The sequence below is a fragment of the Schistocerca serialis genome, chromosome 8 (genome assembly GCF_023864345.2).
Source record: "Schistocerca serialis cubense isolate TAMUIC-IGC-003099 chromosome 8, iqSchSeri2.2, whole genome shotgun sequence".
Taxonomy (NCBI): domain Eukaryota; kingdom Metazoa; phylum Arthropoda; class Insecta; order Orthoptera; family Acrididae; genus Schistocerca; species Schistocerca serialis.
In genome coordinates this window covers 611335318-611355385 of record NC_064645.1, presented here as the reverse complement: position 1 = coordinate 611355385, position 20068 = coordinate 611335318, and the positions used below count along the sequence as shown (strand labels likewise).

Genomic DNA, 20068 nt, shown 5'->3' with positions numbered 1-20068 from the left:
AGTCATAGCTGAAAATACTAATGTGAATTATTCACGGTGGCTTATGACATAGGAAATCAATTTGGATTTCTCAGAAATGTTGGAAGACATGAGGGAATGCTGACCTCATGACTTATTTTAGAAGACAGACTGCAGAAAGGCAAACCTACATTTATAGCAAGTGCAGATTTACAGAAATATTTTCACAGTGTTGAGTAGAATACATTATAAAGTACAACTAGTGAAAAGTTACGTACAATTTATAAAGAAACTACACAGTAGTTATGAGTTAAAGGACATGAAAGGCAAGAAGTGGCTCAGAAAGAAGTGAGATATGTTTACATTTTATCCCCAATGTTATTCAGTATGTACATTAAGTAAACAGTAGAGGAAACAAAAGAGAAAACTGGAAAAGGAATTACAGTTCAGGGTGAAGAAATTCTATCATTGATAGCAAATTACTTGGAAGATTAGTTGAACAGAGTGGAAAGTGTCTTGAAAAAAGTTGTAAGATGAATATCAATAAAAAGAAAACAATGATAATGCAATTTAGTCAAATTACATCAGGCAGCTCTGAAAGAATTAGATTAGAAAACGGTACACTAAAAGCTGACTGAAGATGAATTTTTTTCTTAGTTCAGAAAATGAACTTCTATAACAAGTTTGCTGTGTTACATAACACTAAACTTGGATCAGCTGAATGAAGCTCAGTGCTGTTCTAAATTAGTTTGGGATGTGCTCAGCAACACCACTAAATCAGCTATCAATATGATTATCATTCTATGATTACCAATGTTGATCCTATATGGCAAATACACAACACTTATCATTAAAGGTTTTGTGTTACAAAAATGAACGAAAAGAAGAGAAAGAAAATCTTCAGCAGCCACCTCCTTAACCAAAAAACATCTAGTCAGATGTCCATAAAGTGAATAAAAATAGACATTATAATCTCAGTGTATAAAGTCATTGTATACAGAATGCTGCTCACCACAGTGGCACAGAACACTATGAAAATAGGAAGCAGTGTATTCAGGTGGGTGGTCATCGTAATTATCTTTATAACCAATATCACAGGGAATACATTGTTCAGCAGAATGACCAACTGACATTGACCATTAGGTGGCATGGGCAATTTGACTGTGAAATCAAACAGTAGACATTGTTGATGTCATGTCAGGCTTTCAGTAAGCTGCTGAGCATGATGGAAATGTACTTACAGCATACCAAGGGGCGTGGATTTAGGCACCTTTCTCGGTGGACAAAAGTCTCTATATTTGCACGGTAACAAACATTGACAGAGGTGAAAGAAAAGGGGAGGGGGAGGGGGATTAGAAGGAAAGATAGATAGAGAGAGAGAGAGAGAGAGAGAGAGAGAGAGAAAGAGAAAGAGAAAGAGAAAAAGAAATTCTTGGTCTGACCTGGTATTGAACACCAAGACCTTACCAGCATTCTTATGCATATGCAAAATGTATCAGTTAACTCACTTACAATCACAATAATAACAATAAAAATAATAATATTAAAAAAAATGAAAGATATCATAAAGTTATACCAAACAAAGATTTGTATGTGCCGTGTTCTCAATGTGGTCTCAAAACAGTCTGCACATAATCTAGCACTTAACTACTGAGACATCAAGATAGAACTTCATTTAACTATCGGCCATTGTACATGACTTTGGTCACTGATTTACATGCGATTCCTGATTCTGTTTATCCATACATGTGTAGTTGTCATAGCAGTTTGAGTACATGTTTGCTGGTTGTAAATTTAATACAGATTGTGTAGTTACTACCATTTACGCCTAAAGAGCATTCTTCTAAGACATGTTCAAGCCATTATTGGCTACTGCCCAACTCCATATACTTTACTGTTCACTGCAAATAATTTACATTTCTTTGCCTTACTCTGCCACAAAGTGTCTATGAAATGCTTTAAAAATTTTTCATATTAATTATGAGTCACACCAAGAATTCTTGTGGAACCACTTGTTATTTGAATTCCAGTGCAAGAATATTATTTCAAAGTACAACAGTGTGGGACTGTTAACAATTTTTTTTTTAGTATTTGTCTTTTTTCACCAAAATCCATTCTTTTGTAGTGTCACTAAGTTGTGAAGATAGCAGGTGAACTTGAATTGCTCTACGAAATTGTGCTAGTCACAGTGATCCTAGCTCTTGGCAAAATAATATGAGCTTAACATTCAGACAACACTGATTCCTGAGATCAGCTTGAACTCAGTTCATTTTTATGTTAATCTAAGGTCTACTGGTTTATGATATCAGCTTGTAGTGTATTTGACAAACCTGTATTAGTAGTCTTTAATTGATTGAGAGAGGCCATAATCTGATTAAAAACATCAGAAAAGTTTCCTGGTTATACATTTGCAACTGTCTCTGTCCATCTAAACTTCTATTCTAAGACGTGGCAGTGATATGTTATTTCACTGACCACGCTCAATTCAGAAAGAAGAAATCTGTAATCTGACAAGCAGCATAAGAGAATAACTTAGGATGAGCATATCCTAACCATAGTCTTTGTTTAATCTGAAATTAAATGGTGCCGTCCAGATCAAAATCGATCAAGTGGATCATGAGTTATTTGAATTTTAATTCATGAGGAATCATGGAATTGTGTTGCAGTCAGGTTTGGCGATTGTAATGGGAGGGTTGGTGTGCCTGGCGAAGAGACAAAGTCTCCAGGTGTGGGGGAAGTAAGAGCATCAGGAATGTTCCAAAACTTGTCACAGGAATACTTAGGTGAGAAACTAAAAGTAAGATGCAGTTTATTATTATTATTACTATTATTAATTTTTTTTGATAAAAAAAAAATCTTTAGCAACAGGGGTTGGACTTGTCCCTGGTCTTTAACGTTGGGAGAAGCAAAGTAGTCCATCCAGATAAAATATCTTTCATAGAAGACAGAGTGACCACAAAATTATTCTGAAGAGGTTTCAGAGTGATTTTACATGGGAGGAACATGCGTGGAGCGTAATAATAACAAAATTTTGTATTGTCAGAAAAGTGACATGTCTGATATCACAGTTGGCTAAACAGTTATACACAGCTTTCGAAGGCCCTTCTTTGAGGCAGATTGCGACAGATGTTAACTGAGGATGGACCTGTAACTGATGTCCGTTTACACCTCAGTGACATGTTTCTTTCTTTTTTGTCTTATGGCACATCTGATGATGGCAATATTCCAAAACATGTAACTAGAAGAAATAATGTGAGACCAAGACAGGAGAAGATAATTTTGTGTATAAATGCACCATAGACACACATCTGTGCAAGGTCTACTTTGTCTTTAGTTATCAAGCATAATTTTTCTTGTCTATTTCTATGACAAGTGAGTTCATGAAATCATCAAAAGCCTATCAAGAGCCTTTACAGAAGCCAGAGAGAGCTGTTGTTAAAAGGTTCAGTACTGTTTTTAACTTTGCTTCTCAAATATTTTTAAGAATGTTCAATGGAGGAAGATGCATCTATAGTTTGAGGTCATTTCCTTATTTCCAGTTTTAAAACTGTGTGTTGCTACGACATATTTCAATCTTTCTGGATGTACATCTTGACCAATCAACTGATGCTGACATTCTACATATTGGCACTGCAGATATTTCGTTACTTGGCTGTGGATTGTGTACTGGTACTGGGGTTGTCCTCAGTTCACTGTAACATAGCTTCCTGAAACAGATCAGTTCACTCGCTGCAAGATGTAACAGTTTACCTTTGATCTGATCTAAGGGATTCTGTTTCACAAAAATGGCCACCATGTATGAAGTGTGACATGATTTGGTGACTTCCTCCCAGGAAATTGTTCTGTATACAGGCATCTTGCTTCTTGACTGTTGCATTATGCCTCCTCACAAATGAAATGCTTGTCAGCTAACTCAACTAGTGTGTAGTCAGCTATCAAGAACCTGTAAAACTTTCACATAAATACAACATAACATAAGCAATAAGAATGTAATATTTATCTGATGACTTTGACACACCAGCAGTAGTGAAAACTTACCCTTCATAGCAGTAAAATGTTATTGTGTTGCAAATAAGATTCCAATGGATGAAACAGCTGTGAATGTTTGCCTAAGGGAAGTCCATCATCATACTGTTTGAAGATCGCTAGCGGAATAAAGGTGCACTTGTAGCATATTTGTCACATAACGAAAGTGTTTCTCTTTAATAATAATAATATTTATTCAATGTCGAATAATCAAGTATAATCCTTAGATTTCGGGACATCATACAGATTATTCTTCTGAATATGGTAGTTTATGAAGTTACAAACTAAAGATTTGTTTGTATTAATAAATTTTACATTTTGATGCATTTGAAATTTGGCAATGTACATATAATAATGTTACAAACATTTTTGTTATCAGTATTAGGTCAGCTGTGAGTTACTTAAAACTATGAACTTGGTACACTTACAAATTGCTTTTCGTAAAGATAAAATTCTCCTCTCTGATAACTCTACAAATTTGCATGATTTTTTTTTTACACCGAGTGTGTAATGGCAGTAGTATGAATCTCACTGTTGATTTTGTTTTCTGAAATTTTGTTACTCTCGGTAAAGCCCAATTAAATTTCATGTGTTTTGTTAATCGTGTGTTTTCTGTGTCATTGCCTTATAATGTAATAAGCTGAATTGCGGTCGTTTACATCTGCATTACTACCACCCAGTTATCAGTCAGGATGAATGGGTGTAGGCAGAAGGTGTATACAGGTAACACACAACATCCTATTGCGGAGCATACTGTACAACATGACAGTCATGATCTCGATGCCTGGTTCACCATTTGGATTCTTCCCCCCCCGACACCAGTTTCTCAGAACTCTGCAGGTGGGAAATAGTGCTACAACATGTCCTTGGTTCTTGCCACCCACCTGGCATTAATTTGTGTTAATTCCTTCCATCTCAGCATTTCTTCACAGTAACTACTGCTTTCTTCACTCCATTTTAGTTTTCTACATCTGTCATTTTTTTGACTTGTCTCTTTTTTGCCCCCCCCCCCCCTCCCCCATCCCTGTTGCATAAAACGGACTTAGCTTTTCACTCTTATTAACTCATAAATGATGTTTTAGTAGTAATCTCTGTCTTGCGTATTACCCTGTCTTCCACCTTTAAGGTGTCAGGTTTTCAAATCTCATCCAGTACAGTCCCCAACAATCAGTCTTTCCTTCACATCTCGTCCAGTAAGTCTCCCATGAGCTGGGGTTCTGGGTGACTTTTCTGAACTGTACCCCCTTTCCCTAAACCTCTCCAGTCCTTTTCCTTCACCCTTCTTCCTTCCCCTTCAACTCTTCTGCCAGACGAAGGAGCCACTAGCTCTGAAAGCTTGTAAAAGTTAAATCCTTTTGTGTGTGCATGTTCCCCTGCTGCCACTTGGTGAGTAGATTTTTTATCTGTCCATTTCCATTAAATTGTAAAGAATATGAATTCTAAGATTTAAGTTTAAAACTGTTTTTATTAATTTATTTCTCTCTCTCTCTCTCCCTCCTTTCCTACTCCTCCCTCCCTCCCTCCCAGCCTCTCTCTCTCTCTCTCTCTCTCTCTCTCTCTCTCTCTCTTCCCCTCCCTCTCATAACTGCTGTGATTGAAATAAAGGCAGTATGTTTTCAAGTGTGTATCGATGAAATCAGAATTTACTGCTGGGTTGCATTTAATATTGTGTTGCTCTACACTGTGAATTGCAACAGGCTTGGATCGTGCTGCACTTGCTATCAACAAGGTGGTTGAAATGTTGCTTCTCAAACCTCTCACTCTTTGACAGTTGCCCTCCAAAGTCCTCCATTGTACATGGTGGATTCCAGCACCAATTCACTGCATGTTTCAGTTGGTTCCAAACATACTCAGTCAAGTTCTTGGTAGCTGATATCACAGGCTGCGCCATTCAATTTATTCCTTCATGCTGGAGGGATGTGTTCCCAAGGTTTGGCATGTCATGATGCATGTTAGTGTTACCATAGATGTACCAGTGTTCAAGATGTTGGCCTTAGGGGTGGACAGTAAGTTGGAACACCCCTGAAATTGCCCTTGATTGTGGTGAGAGATGTCCACCATCTATACATGATACTCTCCGAAAACAAGACTTACCAGTTGAAATTATGGAACTGCATGTCTTGGACAAGCATTGATACCTGGCTACCTTCAGACCCTTCTATGATGATCATTATGTGCCAGTGAACTTACCAGTCAAGAGAAACCCATGTCCATGATACTGGTTGAATTCCAGGTGTTTCCTCTTCACGCAAGCCAGTCTGGGGAGTTTGTACTATTGTTTGTGATGGATGACTAGATGCTAAATAAATCATGTGGAGATAGTTGCTTGCTGTCTATGTACAAAGAGTCCTCCCAATTGTCTTCAAAAAGGCAGAACACAGTTCTGTTAGCAAATGCCAAGATGGTTCCTCTAAAGGTGGTATGTCACATTTCCTTCCTCATCTTTCCCTATAACAAGCTTTAACTCTAACTCTAATGACATCTCTGTCAACAAGATAACCTTCCTATTTGTGGAGTGCTCTGAGCAATTTCAACCTAAACTAGTGCACGTATGACATACCTAGCACTGTTGCAGATGAGTAGAGTAGCTCTGGAACTATTCAAAGCAAACTTGATGTGCATATGATTTAGTAATTGAGGAAAAAGTGCTGTAGTGTTAGAAATACCCAGTGCTTAAAACCAACTGTGGTTACACTCTTATGAGTTTCCATTGCACTTCATAATGATCATTACCAACTTTTGACAATATTATGAAAAAGATAGATTGCTACTCACAATGTAGCAGAAAGGTTAAGTGCTGATAAACACGTAAGCTTTCAGCCAGAAGGCTTTCTTCTAAAACAGACAAAAAACACGCACACACACACACACACACACACACAAATGCAGCTCACACACACGTGGCCCTTGTCTCTGGTTGCTGACACCAACTTTTACTATATAAAACACATAATTAAGAGCATCACTGCTATTCTTAACTTTATCACATTTTGAGTATGTGAATCATTGATAATAATACATTGTGTATTATAATATTGCCTTTTGTTGTGAAAGTTATACATCATTATTATTGCATTGTTGTGGTATGTCCACAACCGAGAACGACAGGACCACAAAAGTTGAAGATGCAACAATATTGGGTTTATCTATAAGAGAAATGGTAGCATTAGTTACTTTCAATGTGTCTTAGGAACTAATAATGAAATTGATTCAGATGCTATATTCTATAATTGCACCAAGTACAATCAGTGGTGTTGTTATTGTGATCAATGTTGCCAAGGCCAATTATTTATTGTTTGTGGTTGGTTTAATGAATAATAGACATTGTTAGTGTACTTTCTATTACTCTGATTTTCAGAACATATTTTCTGGTGAAGATATAAGAAAGCAGCTTCCAAAGGAGACAGATGAATATGATAAAGCAACTAATATATGGAAAGACCTCATGTTCAAGATGTATAAAGAAAAGAATGCATTGCGTGCAACAACAGAGAAGGGTGAGTTTCATTTTACAGCTCTGTGGAGATTTTCAGGGTTATAATTTGAGAACTATGTTGAATAGAATTTATTTAAGTCATGGTTCTGTAAATAATTTTCTTAATTAATGTGTTGAAACAAGAAATAAATTTTATTAGAAGTAAGAAATAAATTATCTAAATGAAAGTTTTTAGATGGAGCAAACACTAAATGGAACAAAATTGTGATACATATGAACCAAGATCCTCACTGATTATTGTGCAGAATTATAAAGGAAGAGTATAATTATGGATAATGTGTTCCCTTTCATTGCTTTTAATCCCATCAGTTAGACTACAGCATGCAAGGAAGTATTGTAATACCTTTGCCTTCTCTAATGACCTCATTTGCAATTGGATGTTAAACATTAAGCCTCCTTCCTTTTTTCAAAATACATTTAAAAGCATCTGAAACAGCCAACCATGGCCTCTGATTTTCTACTGTGTTTGATGTCACACCTTTTACTAACACATTTGCTGATTGTCAGGGACACTCAAGATTCGTAGTTTGATGTTCATCAGAGTACAAGTCCTTTATAAATGAGATAGAGCAGATGTCATCTCAGATCATATACACCATTAACTTTACAAGTGTATACTGTTGTATTTATAATTTCACAATCCCTGCTGTATAAAATAGTACCATTTTATAGAAAATGTTTGTGATGAATATTATCACTGAGAAAGATGCCTCATATTTGTACAATGCAACATGTACTCCTGCGCCTGAAAATGTGAGGGCAGCTGGACTCTTTTCATGGTAATGTGGGCTTGGAAACTGGTAGCACAACCAAGCCTAGGTGAAAACAAAGACAAAAACTCAATGCAGAGGCACTCCAGCTGCTGATACGGAACTCGATCTGACGACTTACCTCATTGGCAGTGGAGAAGCCAAAAGTGTTAAACATATCTAACTGAAACATGTCTGCAGCATGAGACTGATCAACAACAAGGGAGGTGAGAGGGTGAAGAACAGATTTGTAAGAGACAGGAGCAGAGAACTAACATAGGATCGGACTCTACTGTTTATTGTAGCTAACCAACTCCTGTGAAACTTCTGTTGGTTGGTGGGACGGAGGGAGGGAGGGGTGGGGGGTGGCAAGTCCATGTACTTTTGTGTGTTTACTAAAGTCACTGCTGCTCCTGTGTCCACTTGTATTTTCAGCAGTTAACTAAACACATGTAAGTCAACAAACAATTTGTTTGGGGAGGCAGTCATTGTAGAGATACGCGTTATGTCCATTGATACTACTGTGTCTCCCTTGTTTGAAGAGGAGTTACGCATGAATGCAATGTGGCCTTTCTTTTGACATTTGTTGCAAACAGGCCAATGCTTATGGCAAGCATCAGACTCGTACTAGACAAAGCAGCACAGGCAAGATGTGGCTGCAGCATGTTGCTGCAGTGGTCATAGCTGAAGGTGCCCCATGTGGTGCTGAGTCGAAGGTTGTGGTGGTGCAACAGGTTCCCTGTCATCCCGAACCCTTGCAGTGTACCTAATAGAGGTCGACTGAGCAACTTCCAATATGACTTCCAATACTCCCCCCCCCCCCCCCCCCCCCCGCCCCCCATGCAGCAATCTGATTGCCTGCGGCCTGTGCTGTATTGAGCACATCAGTAAAAAGTCTGATTCCCACATTGAAGTGCTTTTTCACGGAGTTCCCTACATGGGGCCAGATGAATAATAACATCACGCACCATTTGATCAGTGTAGAATTCATGATGAGCACTGTGACAAACTTACAATGACGACTAAATCCTTGTAATTCCGCAGGTCAGGCTTTATAAGATTGGTTTGGCATTTCTGACAGTGGTAAAATTCTACACAAATCGCAATGACATGTTCTGTCACTATAATACATCAAGAGAAACTTGCACATTTCATCAAATGATAAGCTGGCCACTTCTTGCAAAGGTGCAAGCTGGCACGACAACTGATAATTGGGTGGCGATAGCCAGGAAAGAAAGAAAGCCCTACATAGGTTTGCATTGCCCATACGAAAAACATGGAAATTTTGGAGTAACCGTGTCTCATAGGAATCCCAATCTTCAGCTGATTCATCATATGCCAGAAAGGGTGGTGGTTGCACTGAAGGTCGGGTAACCTGCTGCGAACACACAGATGCCACTTGATTGACAGCTGTGGCAAGAATGTGCTGTTGTTCCACAACAGCTTTCTGCTGGGCAATGATACATTGGAGCATTTCTTCCATTGAGATGTTTGTTGGATGAATTAGCATGGACACTAACATGGAGAAAACATAACCTGCACTCATTGCCAAGTTTGCTACAGCAAGAACAAACACGACTTATGGAACATAGTACTTTATAGATCAACACATAAGATACTTTATAGATCAACACATAAGGTACAATGAAGAAAAGGTGAGCATAACACTGAACACATTCACTGGACAACAGTAATAGAAGTTACAGAATAGGCCGAGCACTCGTTGGTGATCACTTAAATAATACAGTTTCTTTGGCAGCTTACCACAGCATTCCAGGGGCCAAATCATGTGGCCTATATAAGCAGTCCTGAGGATTATGGATGCACAATTTCTGAAATTGTGCACATCGCGAGTGAAGGTACATCAGTGATAAAACATTAAGAAAATGTATTGCGGAAATGAACAGAGAAATTTTAAGAGAAGCCCAAAAAACCATAAAAAGGTTGTACATGAAGTCTGCAGTTAATTATGTCAGATATTAGTTAATGATATTTCAGAATAGGAATTTCTTATTGTATGTAATTTTGAGGAATGAATGGCAACTATCAGTCCCATCTTTTGAAGCTCAGACTAATGTTGAGAGTTAAAACATAGACAAAAGCATAAAAAGCTTCTGCATTTAAAATGTACTAATGTATGAAGACAATAACACTAAGTGTTGTTTGTAACCGGTGGCAAAATACTACCTCCTCTCGCAACATGAGGTTTACAAATTAATGTTTCATATATAAAGATCTGTAACATAAAAAAACTTTAAGGCAGAATATAATAACTAGACAAGGAATTTAAGGTGCAAAAATAGGCTGAAAAAGTTGTGAAATTTTAGCAAAAATGTGCTGAAAACATGTGAGTTCCAAATGCAAAAATGTGTTGTGGAATGCATTCATAAGTCATCCAAACACAAACTTTCCAAAAGAATTCACTCAAGCGTTGAAAAACCTATTGAAACACACCACTAAACAGACTGTGACCTACTTCAGCAACTCATTTAGAGACCTGTTTCTCTCGTATATATTTCTTCTTCTTCTTCTTCGCGGATGGATCACTTAGGACCATGTGTAATCAACATTTGTTGGCCTTCCTTTTCACCCAGTATTCCTTCATAAGCAACGAATGGGCTAGCTTTCGTTGCGTAGACCACGCATGTTGGTTAGTTTTTCTCCCTTCTTCCTAAAAACCCCATCTGTTTGTGATTTTTCTGATTTCATTTCAGTCATGTAGATTTGGAGACCCTAATTCTCTCAGGTCTTTTTCCATCTGTTTGTACCAGTTCGGTCTTTTAGTTTTGTTCTTTAAAAATGTATGGATTTTGTGTGTTAACCTGTTTGAGTCCATTCTTTCCAAATGCCCCATGAATTGGATTCTTCACATGCATATTGTGTCTTATTTTGGAGATATTTTTATATATTTCTGCATTGGGTTTTGGATAATGCACACCATGTTTAGTTCTTGGTCCTAGGATTTTCCTCATTATTTTATGTTCTTTCACTTTTAATTCCCCTTTTAGTGTTCTGTGTTGAAGGTTTAGTGTCTCGGATGCATAGAGAGCTTCGGGTTTAATTACTGTTGTGTAGTGTTGTATTTTGCAGTTCCATGAGAGACTCTTTTTTGTTATAAACATTTTTTGTTAACTGAAATGCCGTCTCCATTTTCTGGACTCTTGATCTGACAGATTTCTTTTCATTACAATTTTCTGCAATCCATTCACCTAAATATTTAAATTCATACCAATTTTGAGATCAGAAGGTACATCTTTGATGTCAGTCATAAATTTTGTGTTTTCAAATGAAATTTGTAATCCTATTTTTGCTACCTGTTTCTGTGCATTGGTAATGTCTTGGGCGATCAGTGCCATGTCGTCAGCAAATGCTAAACAGCCTAATTCTATGCACTTACGTTTTGGTCCCATTATGTGTGCTGATGCACCTGCTTTTCTCGATTCTCGAACAACTTTATCAAGAGCACAATTGAAGAGCACTGGGGACAGTCCATCCCCTTGTCATACTCCTGTGTCTATTTTAAACTCTGTGCTCAATTCTCCCATAAATTTTACTTTGGATTTGATCTCCATGAGTGTTTCTTTTATGATATTTGTTGTCTTTTGATCTAGTCCAAATTCTGCTAACACTTCAAAAAGGCATTCTCGGTCTATACTGTCATATGCTTTTTTAAAGTAGATAAATGTGATGACATAACTTTCGTTTGAATACTATGCAAATATTTCATTGAGTTTTTCAAGTTAAGGATTTGTTCTACACATGATCAACCTTTTCTGAATCCACCTTGGTATTCGCCTAGTTTTGAATCCAGCTGAGGTTCTGCTCAGTTTAGTAGGGCTTTAGACAGAATTGTGTATGTTATTGACAATAAAGAGATTCCACGATAGTTGTTGGGGTCTGTTTTACTTTCTTTTTTGTACAGAGGGTGTATGATTGTTGTCTTCCAATCTGTGGGGATTTTTTTTCAGTTTTCCAGATTTCAAGTATAATTTCTTTGAGTTTTGCAATAAGATTTTCTCCTGCATTTTTCCATAATTCTGCAATGATTTGGTCTTCTAATGCTTTGTTATTTTTCAGTGACTGAATTATCTCTTTAATCTCCTGTAAACTAGGTGGCTTTGAGTCTGGGTTTCGTAGTGTATGACGGAACTCAGATTTTTCTGCAGGCTTTCCACAATTCAGTAATTTAGAAAAGTATTTTGCAAGAATTTCACAATTTTTGGTGTTGGTATGGGCGATTTCCCCCATGTTCATTTTTGAATTAGAGTGATGGAGGAGAGTACTTTGTTAATTTTTGTTTGAATATTCTGTAGAAATTTCGGGAATTGTTTTTCTTGAAATAATTTTCTCTATCTTACAATTTTTTGTCTTTGTGTTGTTTAAGGACTGTTCGTATTGCTTTTATGACTGTTTTCCAGGTATCTTTGAGATCTTCCAGGGTCTTTTGATTTTTGTTGCACAACCAATTTTGCCACATCTGTTGTCTGAGATTTATCAGTTGGTCACACTCATCTGTCCACCATGGGTATTTTCGTGTTCTTGTTTGCAGTGCTACAGTTTCAGCTGCTTGCAGTTGTTGCCAATTTTGTGGTTTTAAATTTTGTGTTTCTTTTGTAAATTGTTCAATACCATTTATCTTTTTTACATCATATTTACTGTACATTTATATATACTGTCTGACCAAAAAATTGAAGCTACCAGAAGACATGACCTGATATCAGTGTAATTTCATAAGCATGCACACCATTCTACAGGTACGTAAATTGTTCAAATTGTGATTCTCCATGAGAGGTAGAACAGCCATCAGAGCGCAGTTGTGGTGTTCAGGTTTAGTGTTTAGTGTCTGATAGCACATCACAGACATACTGCATCATCTCTCATTGACGGTATCATGCTACCATTTTTAGAAGGACAATACTCATCCACACATGGCACACACCTCTGTGAAATGTCTGTGTGATGCTCAGGTGCTTCCATGGCCAGCAAAATCCCTGCATCTGTCCCCAACAACCTCCCCACATGTATCCCCAATAGAAAATGTGTGGAACCAACTCAAACATCAACTCCATCTGGGTGCTAACATCCAGGATATCAAGGACCAGTTACAACAGTCGTGGGACAGCTTGCCTCAGGAGGGAATTCAGTGGCCTTATGACACCCACCCAAACCAAATCATTGCATGCATTCAGGGCAGAGACTGGGCAACATAAAACCGATATGTGAAGTCATACTGCCAAGTGCTTTGTAAATTTGACTCAATTTTGCAATCACTGAAATAACAACCACATAACCTCTCAACCTGTAAAGTTTGATTTTGTGTCCTCCTCCTCCTTTCTGATGGAAAAAAATAGCAGCACCATAGCAACACCAAACAATAATTAATGTGTTGTTGTTATTGTTGTTGTTGTGGTTGTTGTGGTCTTCAGTCCAGAGACTGGTTTGATGCAGCTCTCCATGCTACTCTATCCTGTGCAAGCTTCTTCATCTCTGAGTAACTACTGCAACCTACATCCTTCTGAATCTGCTTAGTGTATTCATCTCTTGGTTTCCCTCTACGATTTTTACCCTCCACACTGCCCTCCAATACTAAATTGGTGATCCCTTGATGCCTCAGAACATGTCATACCAACTGATCCCTTCTTCTTGCCAAGTTGTGCCACAAACTCCTCTTCTCCCCAATGCTATTCAATACCTCCTCATTAGTTATGTGATCTACCCATCTAATCTTCAGCATTCTTCTGTAGCACCACATTTCGAAAGCTTGTATTCTCTTCTTGTCCAAACTATTTATTGTCCACGTTTCACTTCCTTACATGGCTACACTCCATACAAATACTTTCAGAAATGACTTCCTGACACTTAAATCTATACTCGATGTTATCAAATTTCTCTTCTTCAGAAACTCTTTGCTTGCCATTGCCAGTCTACATTTATTAGTCCTATAGAAAAGAATGAACAAGACTCTTTTGTAGGAACTTTAATGTAGTTAAATTTTGTACTGGGATACATTTTTGCTACAGGCCATAGTTCTCAGATGTTTCAAGAAAAATGTACAAAAGTGAACTTCAAGCATGATTTTTTTTAATAACTTGAAAAACATCATTTCCAGCAAAAATTTATCCCAGTACAAAATTTAACTACATTAAATTTCCTACTAAAAGATTCTGTTCATTTTTTCTGTAAGAATAATAATTTACACATAATGACTGAGAATACAAAAATCTTGCTTTTAGTTTTTAAAGGTGTTGCGGTTTACATAAAACCCATATGTAGGGGCAGCTGAATCACTATGCATGTAGATGCAAAATGTTGTTAGCAAAAATCTTGAACAATTCTTGACCTATTCAATTCAGATTTTTATATGAGACTCTAACAAACATTTGGATGGACATAGACAGTATATCAATGGTAAGCAATGAAAACCTCGTAACTCCATTTCGCTAAATTTTACAGGAGAAGCAAAATTGGTTTCTAAGTATATAAAGTGATAGTAGCTACATGTGTAACTATGTAGTAGAAGCCTAGTTATTGACAGATGAGAGAAATCCACGCACTTTGAAATGTCTCTTTGATGATGGAGTTACTAATTACTGGAATTAAGGTTTTTACAGAAAGATGGAGCCGTGGGTTTTTTATTGCCTACAAACGATATATTGTTATAATACATATGGATGCACATAGACTATGTATTGTTTCAAACAATAATGTACAAGTTATCAGTGAAAACTAACTGCGAGAAAGGAAATTCTATGCTATGCTGCGCCATACTCAGCTGTGAAAATGTGCAATTTTATTTTCTTTCTCACAATCAATTTTAGCTATGTTAACAGGGCATTTAAAGTATTCGATGAATTTTTCACTTGGTCAGTTGTATGTTGCGATTTCACGAGTTAGTACTTCAGAAGATCAGTTCACACTCTTCCCACACAGTATCCAAAAAGTGATAAGTGTTGTACGTGCTAAAGTTTTGTAACTGTAATTTCCACAAAAGATTAAAAAAAAAAAACAGTAAAAACCAAACAAACAAAGAAGTCATTTTCATTTGTGTTCTATCTTTTAACTTAAAGTATCTTTGGTTACCGTTCTTGAAATTATTTGTTGTACTGGAGCTGCTACGCACTGCCATTGTACCATACCATTCAACTTCTTTAACTTGTTGCGATGCTTGGGTGCTAGAAGATAGCATTAATCAATTCAAGATACTAGATGATGAACTCACTTCTTCATAAACTTGTCTGCATTTAGAACAGAATCTTAATACCTTACAACTTTGATTACAGTTTGTGGTTAACAGATCTTTTGTAATGTGTAGCTCTCAACGGGTCACAACATATATGTGTGTCAGTGTAAAATTTCAAAGTCAGAGTCATATTCAACTGTTTGGGCATTTATGTTGTCAACCACAGCCTTTGCACCGTGACCTCCAAGGCACTGCCAAGCCATGATGCTCAAAGAACAAGTGCTTTGTCACAGCAGGTGGAGAGGTTTATTCGCCGTCAAACCTTGTCAATTTCTGGAGCTGATATTTTTTACACCTCATCTACACATATACGAAAGCAGGTCATGCACAGTGAGATGTTTCACACTTGCCAACTATGTTAAACAAAATCTCTGGTTTGCACGAAAATCTCTCATTGATGTGAGTGTTCAGAAGTGGAACATGCTATCCCATAGGAGAGTCATGTAACACTACAGTTCAATTTATCATAATTTAAGAGCTCCATACCTTTGAAGAGGGTGAAGGAACTGAAATTTGTGCCCTGACAGAATTCCCAGGAACACCCCAGATTATGATGTATGTGTCAGTTCCCATGCAAATCGTTGAAGTGACTTCTTGAAATATTTGCTTGATGCCTATCTTTAATTTCCATAACTTCTTCATGTGACTAAAAGGAATTCAACACAGTCTTTTTTTGGAGAAAAGTTTCTAATGACATATTTTTGTTAGATGCAGGGATAGATGGGACTCAGAGGATTGCAAAGTAGGTGAATATGGTGGCTATTCCAGTAACTTATTGTTCATTATTCTCTGTTTTCATTTGTGAGGTGTACCTGGGCAAGCCCATTGCACTGATTTATTTGTCATTTGCCATCCAGATCTCATGTCTTGTATGTCCTTCACAATGGTAATCTTTAAGGGAAGTACATCTACATTTGAGTTAATTGAACCATTATATAACTATTTAAAATGGGAGAACAGACTCGTAATAAACTTTTTATCAACTTTTGTTGGAGTTCCCAGTATTTCAGTGTCCATTTGAGCAAAGTTCAAACAAAATGAGTAATTTAATCACCAATGTATACTAAAACTATTTCACTTATCAAGCCGAGAGTTAATTTCCATTTTGCACAGTATCTACTAATGTAACAGTGACCAAATACAAATACAAACTAAAAAATGTTCTGACAACTTGAGAACATTAATAGTTTGTCTCATGTAATGGTACATGGATAAATATATAGATGCTGTATTGTGGGTAAGAGCTGTTATCTATCTTGGTTTGATCATAATATACTGGAAATGGTTTTTGTTACATTTTTTCTGTTTAGGTGTTTGGGACAAATTAACTGATTTGAATACCAGACTGGAGGCCATCCAGCGAGCACTGGAAAAATATTTAGAGACAAAGCGACATATTTTCCCACGATTTTACTTTATTTCTAATGACGATTTATTAGAAATATTAGCACAAGCAAGACGACCAGAAGCCATTCAACCACATTTAAAAAAATGTTTTGACAATATCAATAAAATTAAAATACAGAAGGTAAGAGCTTAGAAACAAAAGTCTATCTCTTTTCTACTACTAAATTTAAGAAGAAAATTGAGATAATTGAGAGAATAACAGTAACCATGTACTGTATAGAAGAGGTGTTGAGCATTACGTTGACACATTAAGAAGACTGAATTTGTAGTGAAGTTTTTGGGCAGTTAACATACTAACACAAATCTAAATCTACGTACATATTCCGCAGGCCACCATATGTTGCGTGGGGGAGAGTATGTAGTATCAATATGAGTCATTTTCCTTCTTGTTCCACTCGCAAATAGAGAAAGGGAGAAATGACAACCTATATGCCCTAATTTCTCTTTATCATGTGTTTGTGGTTGTTACGTGTAATGTATGTTGGTGGCAGTAGAATTGTGCTGTGGTAAGCATCAAATGTTGGTTCTCTATTTTCTCAGTAGTATACCTCAAAAAGAAGATCTCCTCCCCTCCAGGCATTCCCATTTTAGTTCCTGAAGCATCTCAGTAATAGCTTGCATGTTGATTGAAACTGCCTAGCAGCCCGCCTCTAAATCACTTTGATGTTTTCCTTTAATCTGACCTGGTGTGGGTGCCAAATGAGGAGCTCTCAAGAATGGGTCACACTGTTTTCTGTCTGCAGTCTTCTTTACAGGTGAACCACACTTCCATAAAACTCTTCCAATAAACAGAAGTTGATCACTTGCCTTCTACACTATATGCTTGCATGTTCATTCCATTTCATATCACTTTACATTGTTACACCTCAGTATTTTATTGACCTGACTGTGTCAAATATCACATTACAAATGCTGTATTCAAACATCATGGAACCATTTTCCTGCTAATTTGCATTAACTTAGATTTTTCTGCATTCAGAGCTAGTTGGCATTCATCACACCAGTTAGATATTTTGTCAAGGTTATCTTTTATCCTCCTGCAATCACTCAACAATGACTCCTTCCCATACACAATAGCATCATCAGCAAACGACTGAAGATTGCTGCTCACTCCGTTCATCAGATAGAATGATAGCGCTACTATCATACTTCCCTGGCACGCTCTTGATGACATCCTTGTCTCTGATGAACACTTATCGTTGAGGACAATGTACGGTGTCTTATTGCTTAAAAAGTCTTTGAGCCACTCAGATATGTGGGAACCTATTCTGTATGCTCATACTTTTGCTAACATCCAGCAGTGGGACACCGTGTGTAATGCTTTTCAGAAATCTAGGAATTTGGAATTTGCCTATTGTCCTTCATCCCACAAATATACATACAGCTACATTGTTATGGCAATTTGGCTAGACTGGACTGAGGGGTTATATATGGGTAGCATGGAGAAGAGCAGGAAGGAAGTAGGATGGAGGAATGGTCTGGTGTGGTGAATGCGGGGGTGGTGGAGAGCTAGTGGAGGGCGGGTCAGCAAGGGAACGGGATATGAATGGGCAAACTCACCCTGGAGCAGGCAAAAGGAAAGCTCATGTGGTACACATGGCGTAGGAGGCATGGTGACAGCTGAATAGACCAGAGGAATAAGGAAACCATGGAGACAGTGGATTGAGTGTAGATAAGACCAGTAATATTAATGTGAACTAATGATGAGGAGGAGGAAGGGGGAAGACATACAGGAATAGAGAAGAAGGTGGATTTGGAGCAGGGTCTATGAGAGATTGATGCAAGGGTGATTGTGGGCTCAAAGATTGTGTTGTAGGAACAGAAACATCCACACAATTCAGGGAAATTGGTACTGGGAGTAGGGTATATGGGGCACAGTTTGTGAAGCAGCATTTTCTGATACTGGATGGTCAACTATTAGCGATACCTTGTCCATTATTCTAATGTCAGGTCTTCATAGTTAGACATTACCATCCCATTCTAATTTATATGTTGAACGTCTGTGCCACATTCACATATACTAGTATTTCTCCAGCTATCCCACTAATAAAGTGCAAAGGACAGCCCTCATTATTATTGAACACCACATTGGACAGGAATAGCTTAACCGCATCCTGTGTCTTGGTTTTCTGTAACCTTCCCCAATACTAATTTCACAGTTGTTCCTGCTACACAGTACTGGATCCCGCAATCCCCTTGCCCTCAATCCTGGTAGCCTATCTCCTACATCCACCTCCATCCTTATCTGCACTCTTTTCTTGCCACCAACAGCTCCCCATCAATTAACTTCAGTTTTTACACCTACTGATCGACATTCACTCAATTCTCTCTGCTCTCTGTGATCTCTTTCTTCCTCTGTTCTAACTTGCTCTTGCTGTCTCCCTCAACTTATCCTTCCACTTCATCCGGTACCACAACCAGCTTCCAAACCTGCAGCTTGATGAGCTCACTGGTGTAACATACACTGATAAGCCAAAACATTATGACCACCTACTTAATAGCATGTTGTTGTACCAATGGAACACAATACGGCAGTGATTCTGCATGGGATGCAGTCAAAAAGACCTTTGTAGGTTTCTGGATGTATGTGGCACCAGATGTCTAGGCACATTTCCTGTAAGTTATAGGCCGGTGATTTGAGGGGCACACAACTGGCGTACAATAGAGTCCCAGATGTGTTCCATTAAGTTCAGATCAGGCAGATTTGATGGCCAAAACATCAACATGTGTTCATTATCATACTTTTCAAACCACAGGAGCACAATTCTGGCTTTGTGACATGAATAGTTATCCTGCTGGAAGATATCATTACCACGAGGGAAGATGTCAAGCATGAAGGAATACAGGTGGTCTGCAATAATGTACATGTAGGTTACATGTGTCAGGGCACCTTTGATTGCTATCACATGCCCTGTTGTTGAATGTCTCTTGAATAGTGATGTGGAAATGGAAATGTGTTAATAATTTCCTGAATAATTAGAAAAATTGATTGGAAAGAATATTTGAAAATTTTTTGAAGATAATTGATAAATCTGTGCACAATCTTGGGTGAACTTTAACTGATACCAATATCAACAGACCTTTACTATCATTACGTTCTAGGTCAATAAACACAATTTGCAATACGAACTGCTGCTTTCATTAGTGTGCTATGCCATATAATCATCACAACCCTTGAAACTGTCGATCTGT

The 20068-nt window shown here is 37.6% G+C and overlaps 1 protein-coding gene across 1 annotated transcript in view; it reads left to right on the top strand.

Moving 5' to 3' along the window:
* The window catches only part of LOC126417162 (dynein axonemal heavy chain 2), a 959377-nt gene that overhangs the window by 321078 nt on the left and 618231 nt on the right, over positions 1-20068 (top strand). Inside the window, 2 exon segments of the mRNA XM_050085060.1 lie at positions 7343-7481; positions 16780-16997. Of these exon segments, the coding sequence (XP_049941017.1) occupies positions 7343-7481; positions 16780-16997 (357 nt within the window).